This window comes from Pongo pygmaeus, chromosome 9 (assembly GCF_028885625.2).
Source record: "Pongo pygmaeus isolate AG05252 chromosome 9, NHGRI_mPonPyg2-v2.0_pri, whole genome shotgun sequence".
In the NCBI taxonomy this organism is placed as follows: domain Eukaryota; kingdom Metazoa; phylum Chordata; class Mammalia; order Primates; family Hominidae; genus Pongo; species Pongo pygmaeus.
Genome location: NC_072382.2, coordinates 87,594,289 through 87,612,099, shown reverse-complemented (window position 1 = coordinate 87,612,099; position 17,811 = coordinate 87,594,289). Strand labels below are relative to the sequence as shown.

Sequence of the window (17,811 nt, the reverse complement as noted above, 5' to 3'; positions counted from 1 at the left end):
CTATTTTTAGCACAAGAAGTAAAACAATGAGTCATTGATTTCAAGAACATCACTCTCACTAGCATATAGAAAATAGGAGAGAGGCCAGAGTGGATGTTACAAGGTTATTGCAGCACTTCAGGCAACAGAAATTGGAAGCCTGGATAAAGGAGGTAGTGTTACTGATGAAAGAAATGTTTGAACCAGGAGTTATTTAGAAAGTACAGAAGAAGAACTTGGCAATGGGGTTGTATAAAAGAAGGGAGGAGACCACCAAGGATGATTTCAAGGGGTTGGAATTGTTAAATTAGTTCTGTCGGGGAAATATTCACTGAGAAAGGGAGTAGGAAAGAGAATCAGTTTTGTCTTGAGTCTTTGTATTTTCTTGTCTTTGAGTCATAATGGTGGAAGATTAGATGATAAATTTGGTTTGGTACATGCTAAGTTTGAAGTACCTTTGAGGTATGCACAGGGAAATATCAGGTAGGCAGCTAAATAAAAGGTCTAGTGCAGTGGCTCTAAAATCAGGGATAATTTTTTTTCCTCCAGGGGACATTTGCCAAGGTCTGGAGATATTCTTGGTTGTCACAATGTAGTGAGAGGTGCTATTGGTATCTGGAAAGTAGAGGCCAAGGATGTTGCCAAACATGCTACAATGTGCAGGACAACCACACCCCTCACAGCAAAGAATTATCCAACCCAAAATGTCAATAGTGCCAAAGGTGAGAAACGCTGGTCTATAGATATTTGAGAGTCATTGGCCAAAAGCCTTGGGTATTGATAAGATCACAAATAGAAAGAATAAGAGTAAGAAAAAAAGTGGCATAGTACAGATTTTTGAGGAACTTTAATGCATAATGGCGGGATGACTTACCCAACATAAGAGACCGAGAAGGAGCCACAGAGAAGAAGGAGGAAAATTCAAAGAAAATGGAGTCACAAAAGCCAAAAGTTGGGTAGGGGAGTGATGAAAAGTGTCAGATGCTACCAAGAAGACAAAGGAAATGGGGACTGATGAGTGTTCATTGCATTTAGGAATGTGAAGGTCATTGGTAGCCTTTGCAAGAGCAGTTTTGGTAGCATGATGATGAGACAAGACATACTGCAGTGGGTTGAGAAATGAATGGGAGATGAACAAATGGAAGCAGTTATAGCATGATGTTGAGACAAGACATACTGCAGTGGGTTGAGAAATGAATGGGAGATGAACAAATGGAAGCAGTTAGTGTAGGCAGTGCTTTTAGGAAGTTTGGCAATGGAAGGGAGGAGAGTGAAAGAACAGTCCTGGCAAGAAATGTGGAGGTCAAGAACAGTTTGGGGTTCAGTGATTTTTTTGGTGTTTTATTTTGTTTTAATTTTTTTATTATGGAAAATTTCTTACATATATAAAGTAAGCAGAATATTACAATGGACTTCAATGTACCCTAGATTCTATGGACTCTGGATTCTGTTTTATTTCTCAGATGAGTAATGTTTGTTCTAGAAGGGAGTTGATTTGGCTGGACTCAAATTCTCAACTCTGTCTCTCCTAATCAGCAACAACTTAAATCTTTGCTTGGTTCTTTCAGATTCCAGCTGTATTTTTTTTTTTTTTTTTTTTTTGGCCAATCCCCCTGTGTGTGCATAGTTTAGTGGTCAGCCAATAATTTGGGTAGATTGGGGAGTTTATCCTTTCTGTGGCTTATTCCCTTCCAGAACCCACCCCCTCTTCATTTCCTGGCTTCTCTTCTAGCCCCAATTCTATTATCTGATACCTCAAGCTATTAAGACTTTGGCCTTCTGTTGCCCCAAGTTGCCTGCAGATTGGACTGCCTTCAGGCAAAAAGCTGCAAACTTGCAAATCCCAAAAGGTATAATTCCTGCTTTCAAAGCTTGATACCCCTCCGGTATCTGTCTGCTCTTGGCCAACCCCCATTGCCTTCGCACATGCATGTGTGTGTGTGTGTGTGTGATGATGGAGTAGCTCAAGACTGTCACTAACCTCTCTTCCCATCCCCAGCTCCATCCCCCACTGCAAGAACCTCATGCACATGTGTCTGAACATCCCAACCCACATGTCCAAGTTTCAGTCATGGACTCAGGCCTAGGGATCCAGCTACTGCAGTGTGGTCTGTACTTGGGAGGAGGGACCTGGAGAAGAGGCCCAAACAGTCCCTGGAATCAGCCTTGGGGCCATTCGGTCAGGGAATTCTGGCATCCTGGGTACTGGTCTAGAGGAAGGAAAGAAGGGCACAGACTCTGGGGAGCACAGGCTCCATGTGGGCACACCCCATGGCCCCATGGACTCCTTGCCCTGTGGAGAGAAGCAATTGGAAGAAAGCCAGAGGATGACCCTCTAAACTGCTGGGGCTTCGGGCAGGAAACTTTCTTGCCCAGGTCTATGGGCAAATTTAATTAATGCAATACCTAGTACTATGGACTTTGCTCAGTTCCTAGTCTGACTGCCTGGTTTCTCTGTGTGTACGTGTTTTATTTCTTTTAGTGGACTGTTCATCACCATTCATGACAAAGGTCATCTTGCAACAATGCTGAACTCTTGGCCAGAAGACAATATTAAGGTATGATCCCGTTTTCATTGCTATTTAATCATTGTTGGGTGAATCGTTTCAGCCTAAACCAGTCATTTCCAGCTATAAAATGAGCCATTATGACACTGAAGGCAGCATACTACCCCCCATTCCTAAGCCACAGACCTGTTACAGCCAAGTACAAATACACCACAGAGCAGAGGTTTGCATTAACCAGGCATCCATGTGACATTGCCCTTCATTATTGTGATTATTAGTCTGAAGATATGTTCAGCATGTGTTGAGTCCTTGCTAAATATATGGTGCCAGTTTCCATGGTAGACGCAGAGAGAAATCAGGCAAAGACCCTCTTCTCAAGTAGCTGACATGTTATGTGGAAAATAAGCCAAAGGCACAAAAGACTAACAAGATGGAACTTGTCCAGAGATAAATAAAGTACACGAAAAGAACTGAGGGTGTTCTTCTAGAGGCAATGATGATTTTTAGCCTGAGGAGATTCAGGGATGACTTCCTGGGGAAGTGACAGTGGAGCTGGGCCTTGAATTTAGGGGTAGGCTGTGGACAGTTAGGTAGTGGAGAGACTAGACTGTGGAGTGAGGACATTCTGTACCAAGAGTAAAAGCCTATGATGGACAATATCTTCACATTTGGGTATGTGTACCCCGGGGGTACACAGCAGTGTGGGGGTGGGGATGAGGGGCATAAATGTAGAGTGACAAAATAAACCTGCCACTTCTTCCAGGAGCATCTGTTTTACTCAAAAATTTAAGAAGAAAACATTTCTATATACCAAACAAAATATATTATAGAATGCAAAAGTTGCCTTAATTTTTTTTTTTTTTTTTTTTGAGACAGAGTCTCACTCTGTCATTCAGGCTGGAGTGCAGTCACAGATTATTGCAACCTCAATCTCCTGGGCTCAGGTGATCCTCCCACCTCAGCCTCCCCCCGTAGCTGGGACGACAGGCATGGGCCACTATGCCTGGGTAATTTTTTGTATTTTTTTGCAGAGATAGGGTTTTGCCATGTTGCCCTGACTGGTCTTGAATTTCTGGGCTCAAGTGATCTGTCCATCGAGGCCTCCCAAAGTCCTGGGATTACAGGCGTGAGCCACCGTGCCTAGTGATGTTAATTTTTATACATAAAACATGCAACTTTGTAGAAATGTATTAGCCTGTGGCTAAATCCCCAGATCTCCTCCTGCTATAGAGATGTCTATGGAGGAGTTTGAGGGGTTCTGGTATCTAAGATCATTGTTACTTCTGGAAACAAAATGGGTGAGGCAAAAATGCAGAATATCCACTGGCTGGGTGGTGAGGGCATTTTTGGCACCTGAGCTGGGGAGGGGTTGGTGCTGACCAAGCATAGTACAAGGAACTTTCAAGGCCAATGCTCACATCACCCTGCCTTGCCTGGGAGGCCATGGTACTCCAACACATCTACTCTGGAAGAGCTCCCTGGAGGTTCAGATACAGAGAAGGTATATGGGCCCATATTCGAGGAGCTCAAACTCTAGTTAGAAAGACTGATCCAGAAGCAATGACAGTACACTGTGTCCGTGCTGCCAAAGAGAGGACCATGGCCGCTCTCTCATTTTCCCTGCCCATTCCTTGAGACCCTCCACCCTTCTCCACTGGACACCAAATATAGCTTCTTTCTGTCTACCTCCCTTTATGTCCCACCCACTCCTGGTTCTCTCCAGGTAATGCTATTATTTAAAAACAGACCAGGTTGGGGACAGAACCTTGGCCCTCAGGAGCCAGACTTGAGCCATAGCCAAGGCCCTGGGACTTTAGTCCTAGCTCATTTTTTACATCTGTGTCTGGGTATCATTTTGCCTTGTGCTTCTCCCTCCTGCTTATCTGCTTAGACTCCAGGTATATGTCCTGCAGGCCCTGCAGGTTTTGGTCCCAGGCCCAGAGAAGCAAGTTTCCAGATCATGTCTAGCATGAATCTATAATAAAATCTTGAGGACATTAAGGGAAGCCAGCTTACTGGATGGACTAATCTGAGTGGATATGCTGCTGGGGTCCTGTAAAGTTATCTCTTTCACTCACCTTCCTGGACAGTTCAACCATGGGGAAAACTTGGACATAGGAGGCACTCAGTAGATGCTTACAGAGTTGAATGAATTCAATTGATAGACATGCTGAGCATCTTCCGTGTCACAGATACTGTGCCAGGAGGTTCTCCACTAATATTTTCAGTGCTTTTGTGCAAATTATGAGGAACTAGAAAGAATGATGAAAAGGTACCTCTGTTTAACAAAAAGGCACCGTTTCCTCCAAGCTGACACAGGGGCTTGGTGAGGGGATCATGGCCTCAATTTCAGGTTTCAATTGTTCCTCTTATCAGGGCACAACTGTATCAAGGGCCTTGCTGTGAGGAATGAAAAATGAGAAAAACATGGACCCTGCCGTCAAATTGCTTCGTATTGTGGTTGGGAAACCAAGATGTAAATTCAAAATAGAACCTTAGGAGCTAAATATCTATTGACTTCAATAAACATATTTTGAGAACCTTCTAATTACTGAATGCTAATTGCCAAAGAGATGGAGACCACAACCGTTGTGATTTTAGAGGAAGAGAAACAGGGCTTTAGGCACCCTGGAAAAGGTAGGACTCCAGCAGGCCCCAAATAAGAGAGACATCCAGAGCCTCTAGGAGAATGTTAAGTTGCATGAGCAGATTCGGGATCATGATATTGAATTCAGTTGCATTCACCCATCTTTTAGTAAACATCTACTCTGGAAGAGCTCCCTGGAGGTTCAGGAACAGAGAATATATACGAGCGCATACTCAAGGAGCTTGAAATCTAGTTAGAAAGACTGATCCAGAAACAGTGACAGTACACTGCATCTGTGCTGCCAAAAAGAGGACCCCAGAGGACAAGGGGCAGACAGGTCACTGGCTGCCCACCCACCCTGTGGTACTGCAGAGTACACAGGTGAGTGCCTGGGACCACCTCCATCCTTTATTCCTGTCTCATTTTGAAGAAACCTGGAGACAGTCCCAGCGACTACATAGAGGAATCAGACCCGGCTTTGCAATAAGACAGCCCCAGATTCTGGCCTTGAAGCTTCACTTACCTGCTGCATGTGCAGATATCCTCTCTGAGCTTTGCTTTCCTATTGTGAGGATTAACTATGATAAAGTCTATACACATCAAAGGGCACTTGAATGGATATTGTCATCACTGGAGGTGGTGGAGGCAGCTGTAGCCCACACCGCAGTACAGTCAGGGCCTGAGGGGGCTCCCTTACCTGGGAATCACAGGCCACAAATGAGCAGTCAAACGATTTGACCCCTAAACATATTTGATTTCGCTCTTAGTGGTTTTCTAACATTTTGAATTTGTAGGCAATATTTTTAAATCAGGAGATTTCATGAGAAATATATATCCAAGCACTTGGATTTCTGGCTTCTCTGGAAAAGCCAGGAGCTCTGAATATTGGGCCTGTAGTCTGGCATGTAAACAGGTCCACTAGAGCTGATTGGACTGCCTCTGGCTTACCCCTGACCCCTCCCTGTCCTACTCACTGGCCTTTTTCTGGAGATTCCTCTCCCCCCACCCCTAGATGCCCTTTTAAAGGTTTAGAATTTCCAAGCCACAGTCTTTCTTGTTTTCCGATGTGTATTTTCCAGTTACTTTAGAAAGTGGAGAGGAAGGTCTCCCTACCTAGGTAGGGAATCTCTGCTCATCATTTTTTCATAGCACTTGGGAACTGATGCAGAACCTCTTCTTTACTACTTCATTCTGTTCCCACAGTCACTGGGAGAAGCTGGAGTAAGGACTTCTGAAACCCCCAATGTGGGTCCTGAAGAATGTGTAGGAGTGAGACCATGCATGGTGGCTCACGCCTGTAATCCCAGCACTTTGGGAGGCTGAGGCGGGCGGATCACTTGAGGTCAGGAGCTTGAGCACAGCCTGGCCAACATGGTGAAACCTCATCTCTACTAAAAATATAAAAATGAGCTGGGCGTGGTGGCAGGTACCTGTAGTCCCAACTATTCAGGAGGCTGAGGCAGGAGAATAGCTTGAACCCGGGAGGCAGAGGTTGCAGTGAGCCTTGTGCCACTGTACTCCAGCCTGGGCAACAGAGCAAGACTCTTGTCTCAAAAACAAAAACAAAAAAGGGCTGGGCATGGTGGTTCACGTCTGTAATCCCAGCACTTCGGGAGGCCGAGGTGGGCAGATCACCTGAGGTCAGGAGTTCAAGACCAGCCTGGCCAACATGGTGAAATTCCGTCTCTTCTAAAAATACAAATATTAGTTGGGTGTGGTGGCACACGCCTGTAGTCCCAGCTTCTCGGGAGGCTGAGGCAGGAGAATCACTTGAGCCTGGGAGGTGGAGGTTGCAGTGAGCTGAGATCAGGCCACTGCATTCCAGTCTGGGAGAGAGAGTAAGAATCTGTCTCAAAAAAAAAAAAAAAAAAAGAATGTGTAGGGTTGTGTCTCAGATGAGCAAACTGAGGTTAAGTGACTTGTCTGAGGTTACCCACAATTAAGTGTTGGTGCCCAGCCCAGAGCTGTGGTCCTAAGTCACTTCTCCAGCAACTGCTAAGTGGGGGAGACAGAGTTTTTCAAGGCACAGGTATCTTTAGACCTGTTGCTAGCTGCTTGCCTAGAGAAGAGGAGTGGTTCAGAGTAGCCTCTGAATCAACTCAGAAAGTAAAAAATGACTTTCTATGGTTTCCCAGAAAGAAAGCAGAGTTGAAAACTGCAAAGTAAGAAAAGTAGGCTGCGAGGGAAATGGAGCCAAAGTCCAGGGCTGGGGAGACCATGAGGTTTTGTGGACCTTGCTTTTCAGGAAGGAGGGGGCAGGCCAGGCCAGGCTGCCTTGAGCTGTCCAGCGTAAATCACAAAGAGGAGTGAGAACTGCTTTTCTGACTCTTTCCCACAGTGGCCATTGCCTGGAGCCTATAGGAAGGTCCAGCTGAGAATAGCCTCCTCCCTAACAGTTTTCCCAAGCTCCTAAATCTCTCCCTCACCCCAGTCCCAGGAGCTTCGCAGGAGGAGGTGCTGAGAGCCAAGAGACCCTCCTCTGCTACTGGGCACATCCTCTGTAAACAGCCACTTAGGTGTTTATATTTAGACCAGATTGCTAGTGCCAAGTGCCTACCTATCATGCATTGGCCCAGTTTGTGTTAAACCCCACTCTGTCCTCATTGTCAGAGGTTAGATTTCCTGAAAAACAGTCTCAGAGATGTATTAGGGAATGCTCTTTGGTCAGTCAACACTTGTGAGAAGGAAGGAAACAGGATAGAGCAGAAGGAGAGGTTGGGCTGCAGTAAGATCTCAAGCAAGGCTCCGCTGAGACCCTGAGAGGCTCTAGACCTGGGATGGCCCTTCAAAGGCATCCAGAAGTGAGGCAGCGGAGTGGGCCTTTAGATTCCTGTATTGGGCTGCCCTTGGAAGGAAGTGTGGCTTTGGGCAAGGTGGCTCTCTTCAGTAGAGGAAATTCCCCTAAGTGGGCTGATATCTGAGGATACAGCTGGGAAAATAACTCTTTCGTTCCTGCAGGAGGATCTGGGCAGCATATCATCGTATCCACCTCATGCAGTATGATGCCAAGTGCTCTACATAGATTAACTCATTGGATTTTCATGGCAACCCCGTAAGAGGTAGGGACTATTGTTATCCCCATTTTATAGACAAGGAAGCTGAGAGGTTAGGTTCTTTGCAAGGGAGGAGTGGAACCAAGATTTGAAACTAAGAAGTGTGCATTATTTTTGTTGTGGAAAGAGAGAGAGGGAGAAGCAGAAGAAGAGGAGGAGGAGGAGGATAGAAGGAAGGATGAAACAAAAGGAAGAGGAAGAAGAGGGTTGTATAAACAGCGCTGTGGGCAACGCTTGTAGCTATGACCATAGCTACAAGTCCAAGGAGGCTCCAGAGCAAGCAAGGACATTTGATCATCAGGTCAGTATTGGGTCAGTCCCACTGGGTCCACCTAAACTAAAGGGTGTGTGCAATAATTCAGAAAAGCCCTTAGGTCTGAGGTAGGTGGGCAAAGGAAGAATATGGCACAGCCTCCCCCAAACTTCCCCCGAGTCATCAAAGACACAGGGGAGTTATGAATTATAAAACTCTTCCAAACAGGGAAAATGTGATTCTGTTGTTCTAGAAAAGGTTGCTGGGCTTTAAAGCTCAAGGATACTGCCCAGGTTTGCCCTCAGCCTTTTGACAATTTACAGAACTAGTGGCTCCCAGCATAAGGTCCATTTATGTCACGAAAAACAGGGTGCAGTGTCTTCTCTCTGAACTTGTTAATCCACAGCAGGTCTGAACTCTGTTCAGTGCAGAAGACACTTTGTTTTCTCTGTTGGATCTATCACATTGCCCACCATTTGTGAGTGTGTATCACATTACAGACACCAAGTTAAGTGCTGATGAATCAAAGATGACACAACCCATTACTGGCCCCAGAAGAGCTTCAATCTACAGTGAAGCACAAGGAAATGTACATAACTACAATACAAGCAAGGGAGTGATAGGTTTTGTAGGTGAGGAAAATGCTATGGGAATTCAGAGAAGGAAGTGATAAAATTCAGAAGGGAAGCTTCATGGAGGGAAATGCTTTTTGAACTGTTCCTTGAAACATGCAAGGGTGGTAAGATTTGTATCAAAGAGATAAAGAAATTGAGAAGTAAAATGGCATGTATTCAAGAAAGTACAAGCCTTGTGCAAAATTGGAAATATTTCAGTTTGGATGGAACATGGAAAGAATAAAGGGGAAATTCAAAGGGCAGCTTGGGCCTAGCCCATGGAAGGCTTTAAGTGCCAGTCTAAGATGTTTGGGCTTTATTTTATAGACATCAGGAACCATTAGAGATTTGGGGGCAAGAAAGTGATATATCTGGGTGTGCTTCAGAAAAAATGAAATGGAATGGGGAAAATCCAGTAGAGAGACCAGTTAGGAGAACAGTGCAGTGGCTCAAGTGAAGATGGATGATCTGATCCGAGGCAGTGGCAATAATATGAAGATAATGGAACAAATGTTTAAAATAGGAAGCAGGCACAATCAGCAGAACTTGGTGACCAATTGGCTGTGGTTGACTAACACAGAAGAATCAAAGAAGACTGGACGTTTTTGAACTTGGAAGATACAGGGTAACAGAGTAAAAAGGCTCAAAAGGAGTAAGAGGGAAAAGAGGATTCATTTGGTTAGGGACTTGTGGGAATTGGGAAGACTATTGGACATTTGAGTGGCAATGTCCAGCAGACAGTTATCTACAGGTGTCATCTACTTAGAGAGGACAGTAGGAGCCATAACAATGCATGAGGATGCCAAGGTTAAAGCCATTAAGCTTCTCATGGCCAGACTTTCTTAAATGTTGCATTTGCCAAGGTCTCCCCTTGGTTTCTTTTTCATTCATTCATTTAACAGATAATTATTGCATGGTCTTTCTGTGTTCATGCTAAACTGAAGAGATCAGAAATAATTTCAAAGTCTGAGATATAATCTTTGCCCTAAATCATCATCATCATTACAATCAAAAGAGCAGCAACCATTTATTCATCATTCTTACTTTACACAAGGCACCAGGTTAAAATGAGACATATGTTATTTTATTTCATCATTACAACAACCTGAGGAGTTAAGTATTATTATTATTATTATTATTATTATTATTATTATATCCATTTTACGGAGAATTGAAGCTCAGAATAGTTATCTATTTATCTAAAATTACACATGGCACATCATCAAGGATCCTAGATTCAAAAACTGGTTATCAGACTCCAAAGCACCTGCCATTAACCACGAAGGCTGTTTTGTGAGATAAAATGTGCATTTTAAAACAAAGTTAAATAACAACCCAGCTGCTTTCACCATCAAAGCTTTTAATAACACCTTGTGCGGGTCTTGGCAGGCAGTGGGTCCTTAATACACGCTTGTGAAAGGCAGGCAAGCAGACAGGAAGGGTGTGTGGTAGATATGGCAATTCAGGGGAAGGAGAAATTTCAGTAGATTATAATGAGCAGGATTTATGCTGCTGAAGAATGGGGAGAAGAACCCTCCAGGAGAAAGGAATAGAGATTGAGATGGTAGGCAAATTCAGAGTGTGTCTGGGAAGAATGAGAAGGCCAGCACGGCCAGAGAAGGCAATTGTGTACAGATGTGTAGCAGGAGATAAGTTTCAGAAGGTCTGTTGGATTCAGATCATTAAAGAGTTAAGTATTTTGGACTCTATTCTATGGACAGTTCAAAGTCACTAAGGGTCTTTGAGCCTGGGAATGGCATAATGAAAATGGGCTTTTGACGCAATGAATCTGACGTTGGTTGGCAGGAGAGAATGGAGGGAAGGAAGATGAGAGGCAAGGAGTCTGGTTGTGAAACTGTTGCAATACCTCAACTATAAGCATGGTAGGATTGCGGGTGGACAGTAGATGGAGGTGAGACACTCATTCAGAGGAGCTGGGCATGCAGTGGAGTGCCCTGAGGCATGTCCAGGCTGGAAGTGTGCCACTACAGAGCCCAGTCACCATCCTAGGGTTGTGGGGATAACAGTCTGGAGTAGCAGATTTCCTCTGTTTAACTTCATGTCACTCACTGCCCATTCAGCACAGAGAAGGATTCTGAGAGAATGGGAACCATAATAAGGAAGCTCTAATTAGGAGAGATGATAGAGAAATGCCCAGAATTTGGACACCCAGGGGCAGCATGAGGGCATAGTCTCTAACAGGGAGATCTACCAAGAGGCGGTCAGATGCAGGCTGCAGAGAGGGTGGCATCAAAGCAGGGCAGGACTTTGCCAAGATCACAGGCACTTTACCCCAGCCAGTTGGGATGGTAGAAGGAGCCCTGAACCAGGAACCCTGCCCTGTCACATTCACTAGCAAGATGACCTTGCTAAGTCATCTAATCTTTTAAGATAACTGATGTGGAAACATCCAGCCAGTGCCTGGCATGTGGCTGACACTTAACAAATATATGGAGAAAATAAAGGTCTTGAGCTTCTGTTTGCTCACCTGTGAAGCACAGATAACAATCTCAGATCCGCCTACCTGCCCAGGCTATGGAGAAGGTCACATGAGATGCAGTCTGTGAGCACTCTCCACAGAGGCAGTAGACCAATCTAAGGGAGAATATCATGATTTTCATGGATCTCTTGCACTCTCCAGAGACACTTTTCCAGAAGCAGAGGAATGTTTTTAAGAATCTCTACACCTATTTCCACTAAAAGAGAGAGAATGGAAGTGAGAAGATCCCATAAGTCCTTTGGGTACCAGATCATAAACTCTTCAAGGGAAAGAATGGTTCTTCATCTCTTTACCCCCATTGCCCAGCAATGTACCTTCATGGATTTAACCAAACCCTATGGTGTTCATAGCCCATCAGGACATTTGTAGCCTAGAGTGGATCCAAAGCCAGGTTCCAATGAAGGGATGAGGGACCTATAAACTTAACTCTTTTAGAGACAGAGAGAGCTAGTGCTGGTGAGCAGGTGAGAGTGGCCTACAAACAACTTCACCGTTACCCTGAGGGGCTCTCCTTGGCCAGACATTCAAGGCCTTTCACAGTCTGACTCCTGTCTAACTTTCCATTCTTTCCCTTCCTGCAACCTACATCTCCTCGTTCCCCAAACACACCCTACATTCTCCCCACCCCCAGCACCTCTACCCTGGATTTTAACTTTCTTTTGTATCAAATGCCCTTATCGCCACCCACACCCCACAATCTCCACCTGTCCAAGGTAGGGCATGTGTGTCCCTTCACCCATGAAGTGTTACCCTCCCATCTTCTAATCTCTGCCACCCTTTATGCTATTCTGCTGCAGTCCAGCTTCCCTCCTAGAATCACGATTATTAATATACACATTCCATCTCTCCTTTGGCCCATTAATCCTTTAAGGGCTGGGTCCATGCATATTTGTTTTTGTAGATGTGCAAACTGAAGCTCCCCCAGAATTTGTCACAGTGTCTTATGCAAAGTATAAATATGTATTAAATGAATGAATAAAAGAATATCCATTATAATAATACAATTATTCCTATCATCATCATCAGCTTCATTCGTATCTATTAATTCACAGTAGGTAAGCCTTGAAGTAGCACTACATCTAGTACATAGAAGGCCCTCAGCAATTCTTTGACAAATGCAAAAGGTAAATCCCAGTGCAGCTTGAAACTCTTCCTGATTTCATATGCAATAGTGATCCTAGAAGATGTCACAAGGAGCCCTGTTCTTTGCAAATCGGATTTTTCATAATCCAGGAGTAGGTCGGAGAGCACTTAGATTAGCCTCTAAACCCTGGAGCTGTAGCAGCAGCACGAACACTTATTTTTCATTTTCTCCTTTAATTATGCCCTTCCCTCCCCATCACCCCAAGTCTCAGGCTGAGAGTGTCTATTTAGTTTCCTTGAGGGAGAGTGAAGTGACTTGCTGTGGTTTCCCTCCAGATGTTTCTGCAGCCCCCACCTGAAGCTCAGAATGCAAGGCAGGCATCTTTCTGTCATCTCCTCTCAGTAGGGTTTCTCACCAGCCTGCCAGGAAGGACTGGCCACCTGCAGGTGAATAAATGCTCTGGCCATATCCCAGACACGCTCTTTCACACCGGCAAAGCCAGTGGGCATCCAGTCACCAAGCCTGATGGGCTGGGGCTGCTAAAATGAGCACTCTGTCACAGGAAGTGCTGTCCCTGATTGATGGTGCCCTGCTGTTTTTCAGGCCGTGGTGGTGACTGATGGGGAGCGCATCCTGGGCCTGGGAGACCTGGGCTGCTATGGCATGGGCATCCCTGTGGGCAAGCTGGCCCTGTACACAGCGTGCGGAGGGGTGAATCCGCAGCAGTGCCTCCCTGTGCTGCTGGATGTCGGCACCAACAATGAGGTAACCCACTGCCCAGGCCAGGAGTTCTGGGGCCAAAGGGTGGCAACTGGGACAGGGTGAGGAGCATGTTTGTGGGTGGTTATATCTACACAGCAATGGGCCATTTCTTTCTTGGCATCCCCCTGACCAGGGCACTCCCGTACACAGTTGCAGAGTAGAGGACCTTCTTCCCTGGTTGCCCACCCCTAGCTCCATCCTGTTCCCTCTCCCACTCCTGGGCTCCCTTGCTCCTCTACCTCCATGAGGCCCTCTATACCCACAATGACCCCTGCTTGGGCTTCCTTCCTCTCTGACCCCCATTACCCCAGGCAGTCTCTATTTCCCTTGAGGTGGGTGTAACCACTGGGTTGTGATTTTAGCATTCTCAAGGCAGGCTGCCCCAGTGGAAGGATTAGAATTCAAAGCACCAGGGGCCAAAATGTCTAAATCAGACAGATTAGCGTCCTGCAAAACCAGTGAGAGAAGCTGAGCCAAGCTGTAGGTGAGATCCACCTGCAGGATTTCTAGCAGTTTGTGGTTTAAGGAGCTCAGGCACAGCCAAGGGTTTCTCTGCTCTAGGAACCACCATGGGCATGTCTGTGATTCACAGGTCTGTCTCTGTGTCAGAAAACATGAAAAAATATCCAAGAATTCCCTCTTAATGACATTTATCTTCGAGATCAGTGCATGTTCATCTTTTTAAAATGGAGGCCGGGCACAGTCACTCACGCCTGTATTCCCAGCACCTTGGGAGGCCAATCGGGGCGGGATCTCCTGAGGCCAGGAGTTTGAGACCAGCCTGAACAACAAGGTGAAATCCCATCTCTACTAAAATACAAAAATTAGCTGGGTGTGGTGGTGCACACCTGTAATCCCAGCTACTGGGGAGGCTGAGATAGGAGAATCCCAGGAAAACCTGGGAGGCAGAGGTTGCAGTGAGCCGAGATCACACCACTGCACTCCAGCCTGGGTGACAGAGCAAGACTCTGTCAAGAAAAGAAGAAAAGAAAGAGAGAGAGAGAGAGAGAGAGAGAGAGACAAGAAAGAAAGAAAGAAAGAAAAAGAAAGAAAGAAAGAAAGAAAGAAAAGAAAGAAAGAAAGAAAAGAAAGAGAGGAGAAAGAAAGAAAGAAAAGAAAGAGAGGAAAGAGAAAGAAAGAAAGAAAGAAAAGAAAGAGAGAGAGGAAGGAAGGAAGGAAGGAAAGAAGGAAAGGAAGGAAGGAAGGAGGAAAGGAAGAAAGGAAGGAATGAAGGAAGGAAGGAAAGAAAATTCAGAGAAATGTTAAAAATAAGATATCAGCCACACATCAAGTGCTAATCATTGTTTACATATTGGTATATTTTCCCGCAGCCATTTTTTTCCATGCACTTATAAAACAAAAGTTGTGTTCTTATTATATATACAGTATTTTATATTTCTTTTTCAAATTTAATTGTCTGTCATGAGTTTTCTTTCAGGTCATTAACCATTCTTCCATAATGTCAGTTTAATAGCTACCTGGTATATCATAATTTACATAAGAAAACCCCCACATTTGGGCACTTAGGTTATTTCTAGTCTTTTTAAAATATAAATTGTGCTCTGATACCCATTTTTGCAGATGAGTCTTTGTCCCTATCTCTGAGTATTTCCTTAGGATAAATTTCTACAAATGTAAGTATTGAAGCAAAAGGAATGGTCTTTTTTTTTTTTTTTTTTTTTGGAATCTAAGAGCAATCTGAATTTATTTTTCTGGTAACTGGTCACAGCAAAGCTTTCTTTTTTTTTATTTTATTATTACTACACTTTAAGTTTTAGGGTACATGTGCACAAGGTTCAGGTTTCTTACATATGCATACATGTGCCATGTTTTTGTGCTGCACCCATTAACTCGTCATTTAGCATTAGGTATATCTGCTAATGCTATCCCTCCCCCCTTCCCCACCCCACAACAGGCCCTGGTGTGTGATGTTCCCCTTCCTGTGTCCATGTGTTCTCATTGTTCAATTCCCATCTATGAGTGAGAACATGAGGTGTTTGGTTTTTTGTCCTTGCAATAGTTTGCTGAGAATGACGGTTTCCAGTTTCATCCATGTCCCTATAAAGGACATGAACTCATCATTTTTTATGGCTGCATAGTATTCCATGGTGTATATGTGCCACATTTTCCTAATCCAGTCTATCATTGTTGGACATTTGGGTTGGTTCCAAGTCTTTGCTATTGTGAATAGTGCCACAATAAACATACGTGTGCATGTGTCTTTATAGAAACATGATTTATAATCCTTTGGGTATATACCCAGTAATGGGATGGCTGGGTCAAATGGTATTTCTAGTTCTAGATCCTTGAGGAATCGCCACACTGACTTCCACAATGGTTGAACTAGTTTACAGTCCCACCAACAGTGTAAAAGTGTTCCTATTTCTCCACATCCTCTCCAGAACCTGTTGTTTCCTGACTTTTTAATGATTGCCATTCTAACTAGTGTGAGATGCTTTCTCATTGTGGTTTTGATTTGCATTTCTCTGATGGCCAGTGATGATGAGCATTCTTTCATGTGTCTTTTGGCTGCATAAACGTCTTCTTTTGAGAAGTGTCTGTTCATATCCTTTGCCCACTTGTTGATGGGGTTGTTTGTTTTTTTCTTGTAAATTTGTTTGAGTTCATTGTAGATTCTAGATATTAGCCCTTTGTCAGATGAGTAAGTTGCAAAAATTTTCTCCCATTCTGTAGGTTGCCTGTTCACTCTGATGGTAGTTTCTTTTGCTGTGCAGAAGCTCTTTAGTTTAAGTAGATCCCATTTGTCAATTTTGGCTTTTGTTGCCATTGCTTTTAGTGTTTTAGACATGAAGTTCTTGCCCATGCCTATGTCCTGAATGGTATTGCCTAGGTTTTCTTCTAGGGTTTTTATGGTTTTAGGTCTAACATTTAAGTCTTTAATCCATCTTGAATTAATTTTTGTATAAGGTGTAAGGAAGGGATCCAGTTTCAGCTTTCTACATATGGCTAGCCAGTTTTCCCAGCACCATTTACTAAAAAGGGAATCCTTTCCCCATTGCTTGTTTTTCTCAGGTTTGTCAAAGATCAGATAGTTGTAGATATGCAGCATTATTTCTGAGGGTTCTGTTCTGTTCCATTGGTCTATATCTCTGTTTTGGTAGCAGTACCATGCTGTTTTGGTTACTGTAGCCTTGTAGTATAGTTTGAAGTCAGGTAGTGTGATGCCTCCAGCTTTGTTCTTTTGGCTTAGGATTGACTTGGTGATGCAGGCTCTTTTTTGGTTCCATATGAACTTGAAAGTAGCTTTTTCCAATTCTGTGAAGAAAGTCATTGGTAGCTTGATGGGGATGGCATTGAATCTATAACTTACCTTGGGCAGTATGACCATTTTCATGATATTGATTCTTCCTACCCATGAGCATGGAATGTTCTTCCATTTGTTTGTATCCTCTTTTATTTCATTGAGCAGCGGTTTGTTGTTCTCCTTGAAGAGGTCCTTCACGTCTGTTGTAAGTAAGTTGGATTCCTAGGTATTTTATTCTCTTTGAAGCAATTGTGAATGGGAGTTCACTCATGATTTGGCTCTCTGTTTGTCTGTTATTTGTCTATAAGAATGCTTGTGATTTTTGCACATTGATTTTGTATCCTGAGACTTTGCTGAAGTTGCTTATCAGCTTAAGGAGATTTTGGGCTGAGACAATGGGGTTTTCTAGATATACTATCATGTCATCTGCAAACAGGGACAATTTGACTTCCTCTTTTCCTAATTGAATGCCCTTTATTTCCTTCTCCTGCCTGATTGCCCTGGCCAGAACTTCCAACACTATGTTGAATAGGAGTGATGAGAGAGGGCATCCCTGTCTTGTGCCAGTTTTCAAAGGGAATGCTCCCAGCTTTTGCCCATTCAGTATGATATTGGCTATGGGTTTGTCATAGATAGCTCTTATTATTTTGAGATATGTCCCATCAATACCTAATTTATTGAGAGTTTTTAGCATGAAGGGCTGTTGAATTTTGTCAAAGGCCTTTTCTCCATCTGTTGAGATAATCATGTGGTTTTTGTCTTTGGTTCTGTTTATATGCTGGATTACATTTATTGATTTGTGTATGTTGAACCAGCCTTGCATCCCAGGGATGAAGCCCACTTGATCATGGTGGGTAAGCTTTTTGATGTGCTCCTGGATTCAGTTTGCCAGTATTTTATTGAGGATTTTGGCATCAATGTTCATCAAGGATATTGGTCTAAAATTCTCTTTTTTTGTTGTGTCTCTGCCAGGCTTTGGTATGAGGATGATGCTGGCCTCATAAAATGAGTTAGGGAGGATTCCCTCTTTCTCTATTGATTGGAATAGTTTCAGAAGGAATGGTACCAGCTCCTCCTTGTACCTCTGGTAGAATTCAGCTGTGAATCCATCTGGTCCTGGACTTTTTTTGGTTGGTAAGCTATTCATTATTGCCTCAATTTCAGCTCCTGTTATTGGTCTATTCAGAGATTCAACTTCTTCCTGGTT

At 43.9% G+C, this 17,811-nt stretch overlaps 2 protein-coding genes across 4 annotated transcripts in view; one reads left to right on the top strand and one right to left on the bottom strand.

Moving 5' to 3' along the window:
• LOC129007300 (protein tyrosine phosphatase type IVA 1-like) overlaps positions 1-17,811 on the bottom strand; it is a 93,256-nt gene that overhangs the window by 10,891 nt on the left and 64,554 nt on the right. The window lies entirely within an intron of this gene.
• The window catches only part of ME3 (malic enzyme 3), a 231,982-nt gene that overhangs the window by 154,293 nt on the left and 59,878 nt on the right, over positions 1-17,811 (top strand). For all 3 annotated transcript variants that reach the window (XM_054438021.2, XM_063671305.1, XM_063671306.1), the window contains 2 exons: positions 2,462-2,537; positions 13,181-13,342. In XM_054438021.2, the coding sequence (XP_054293996.2) occupies positions 2,462-2,537; positions 13,181-13,342 (238 nt within the window). The remainder of the gene's footprint in view (positions 1-2,461; positions 2,538-13,180; positions 13,343-17,811) is intronic.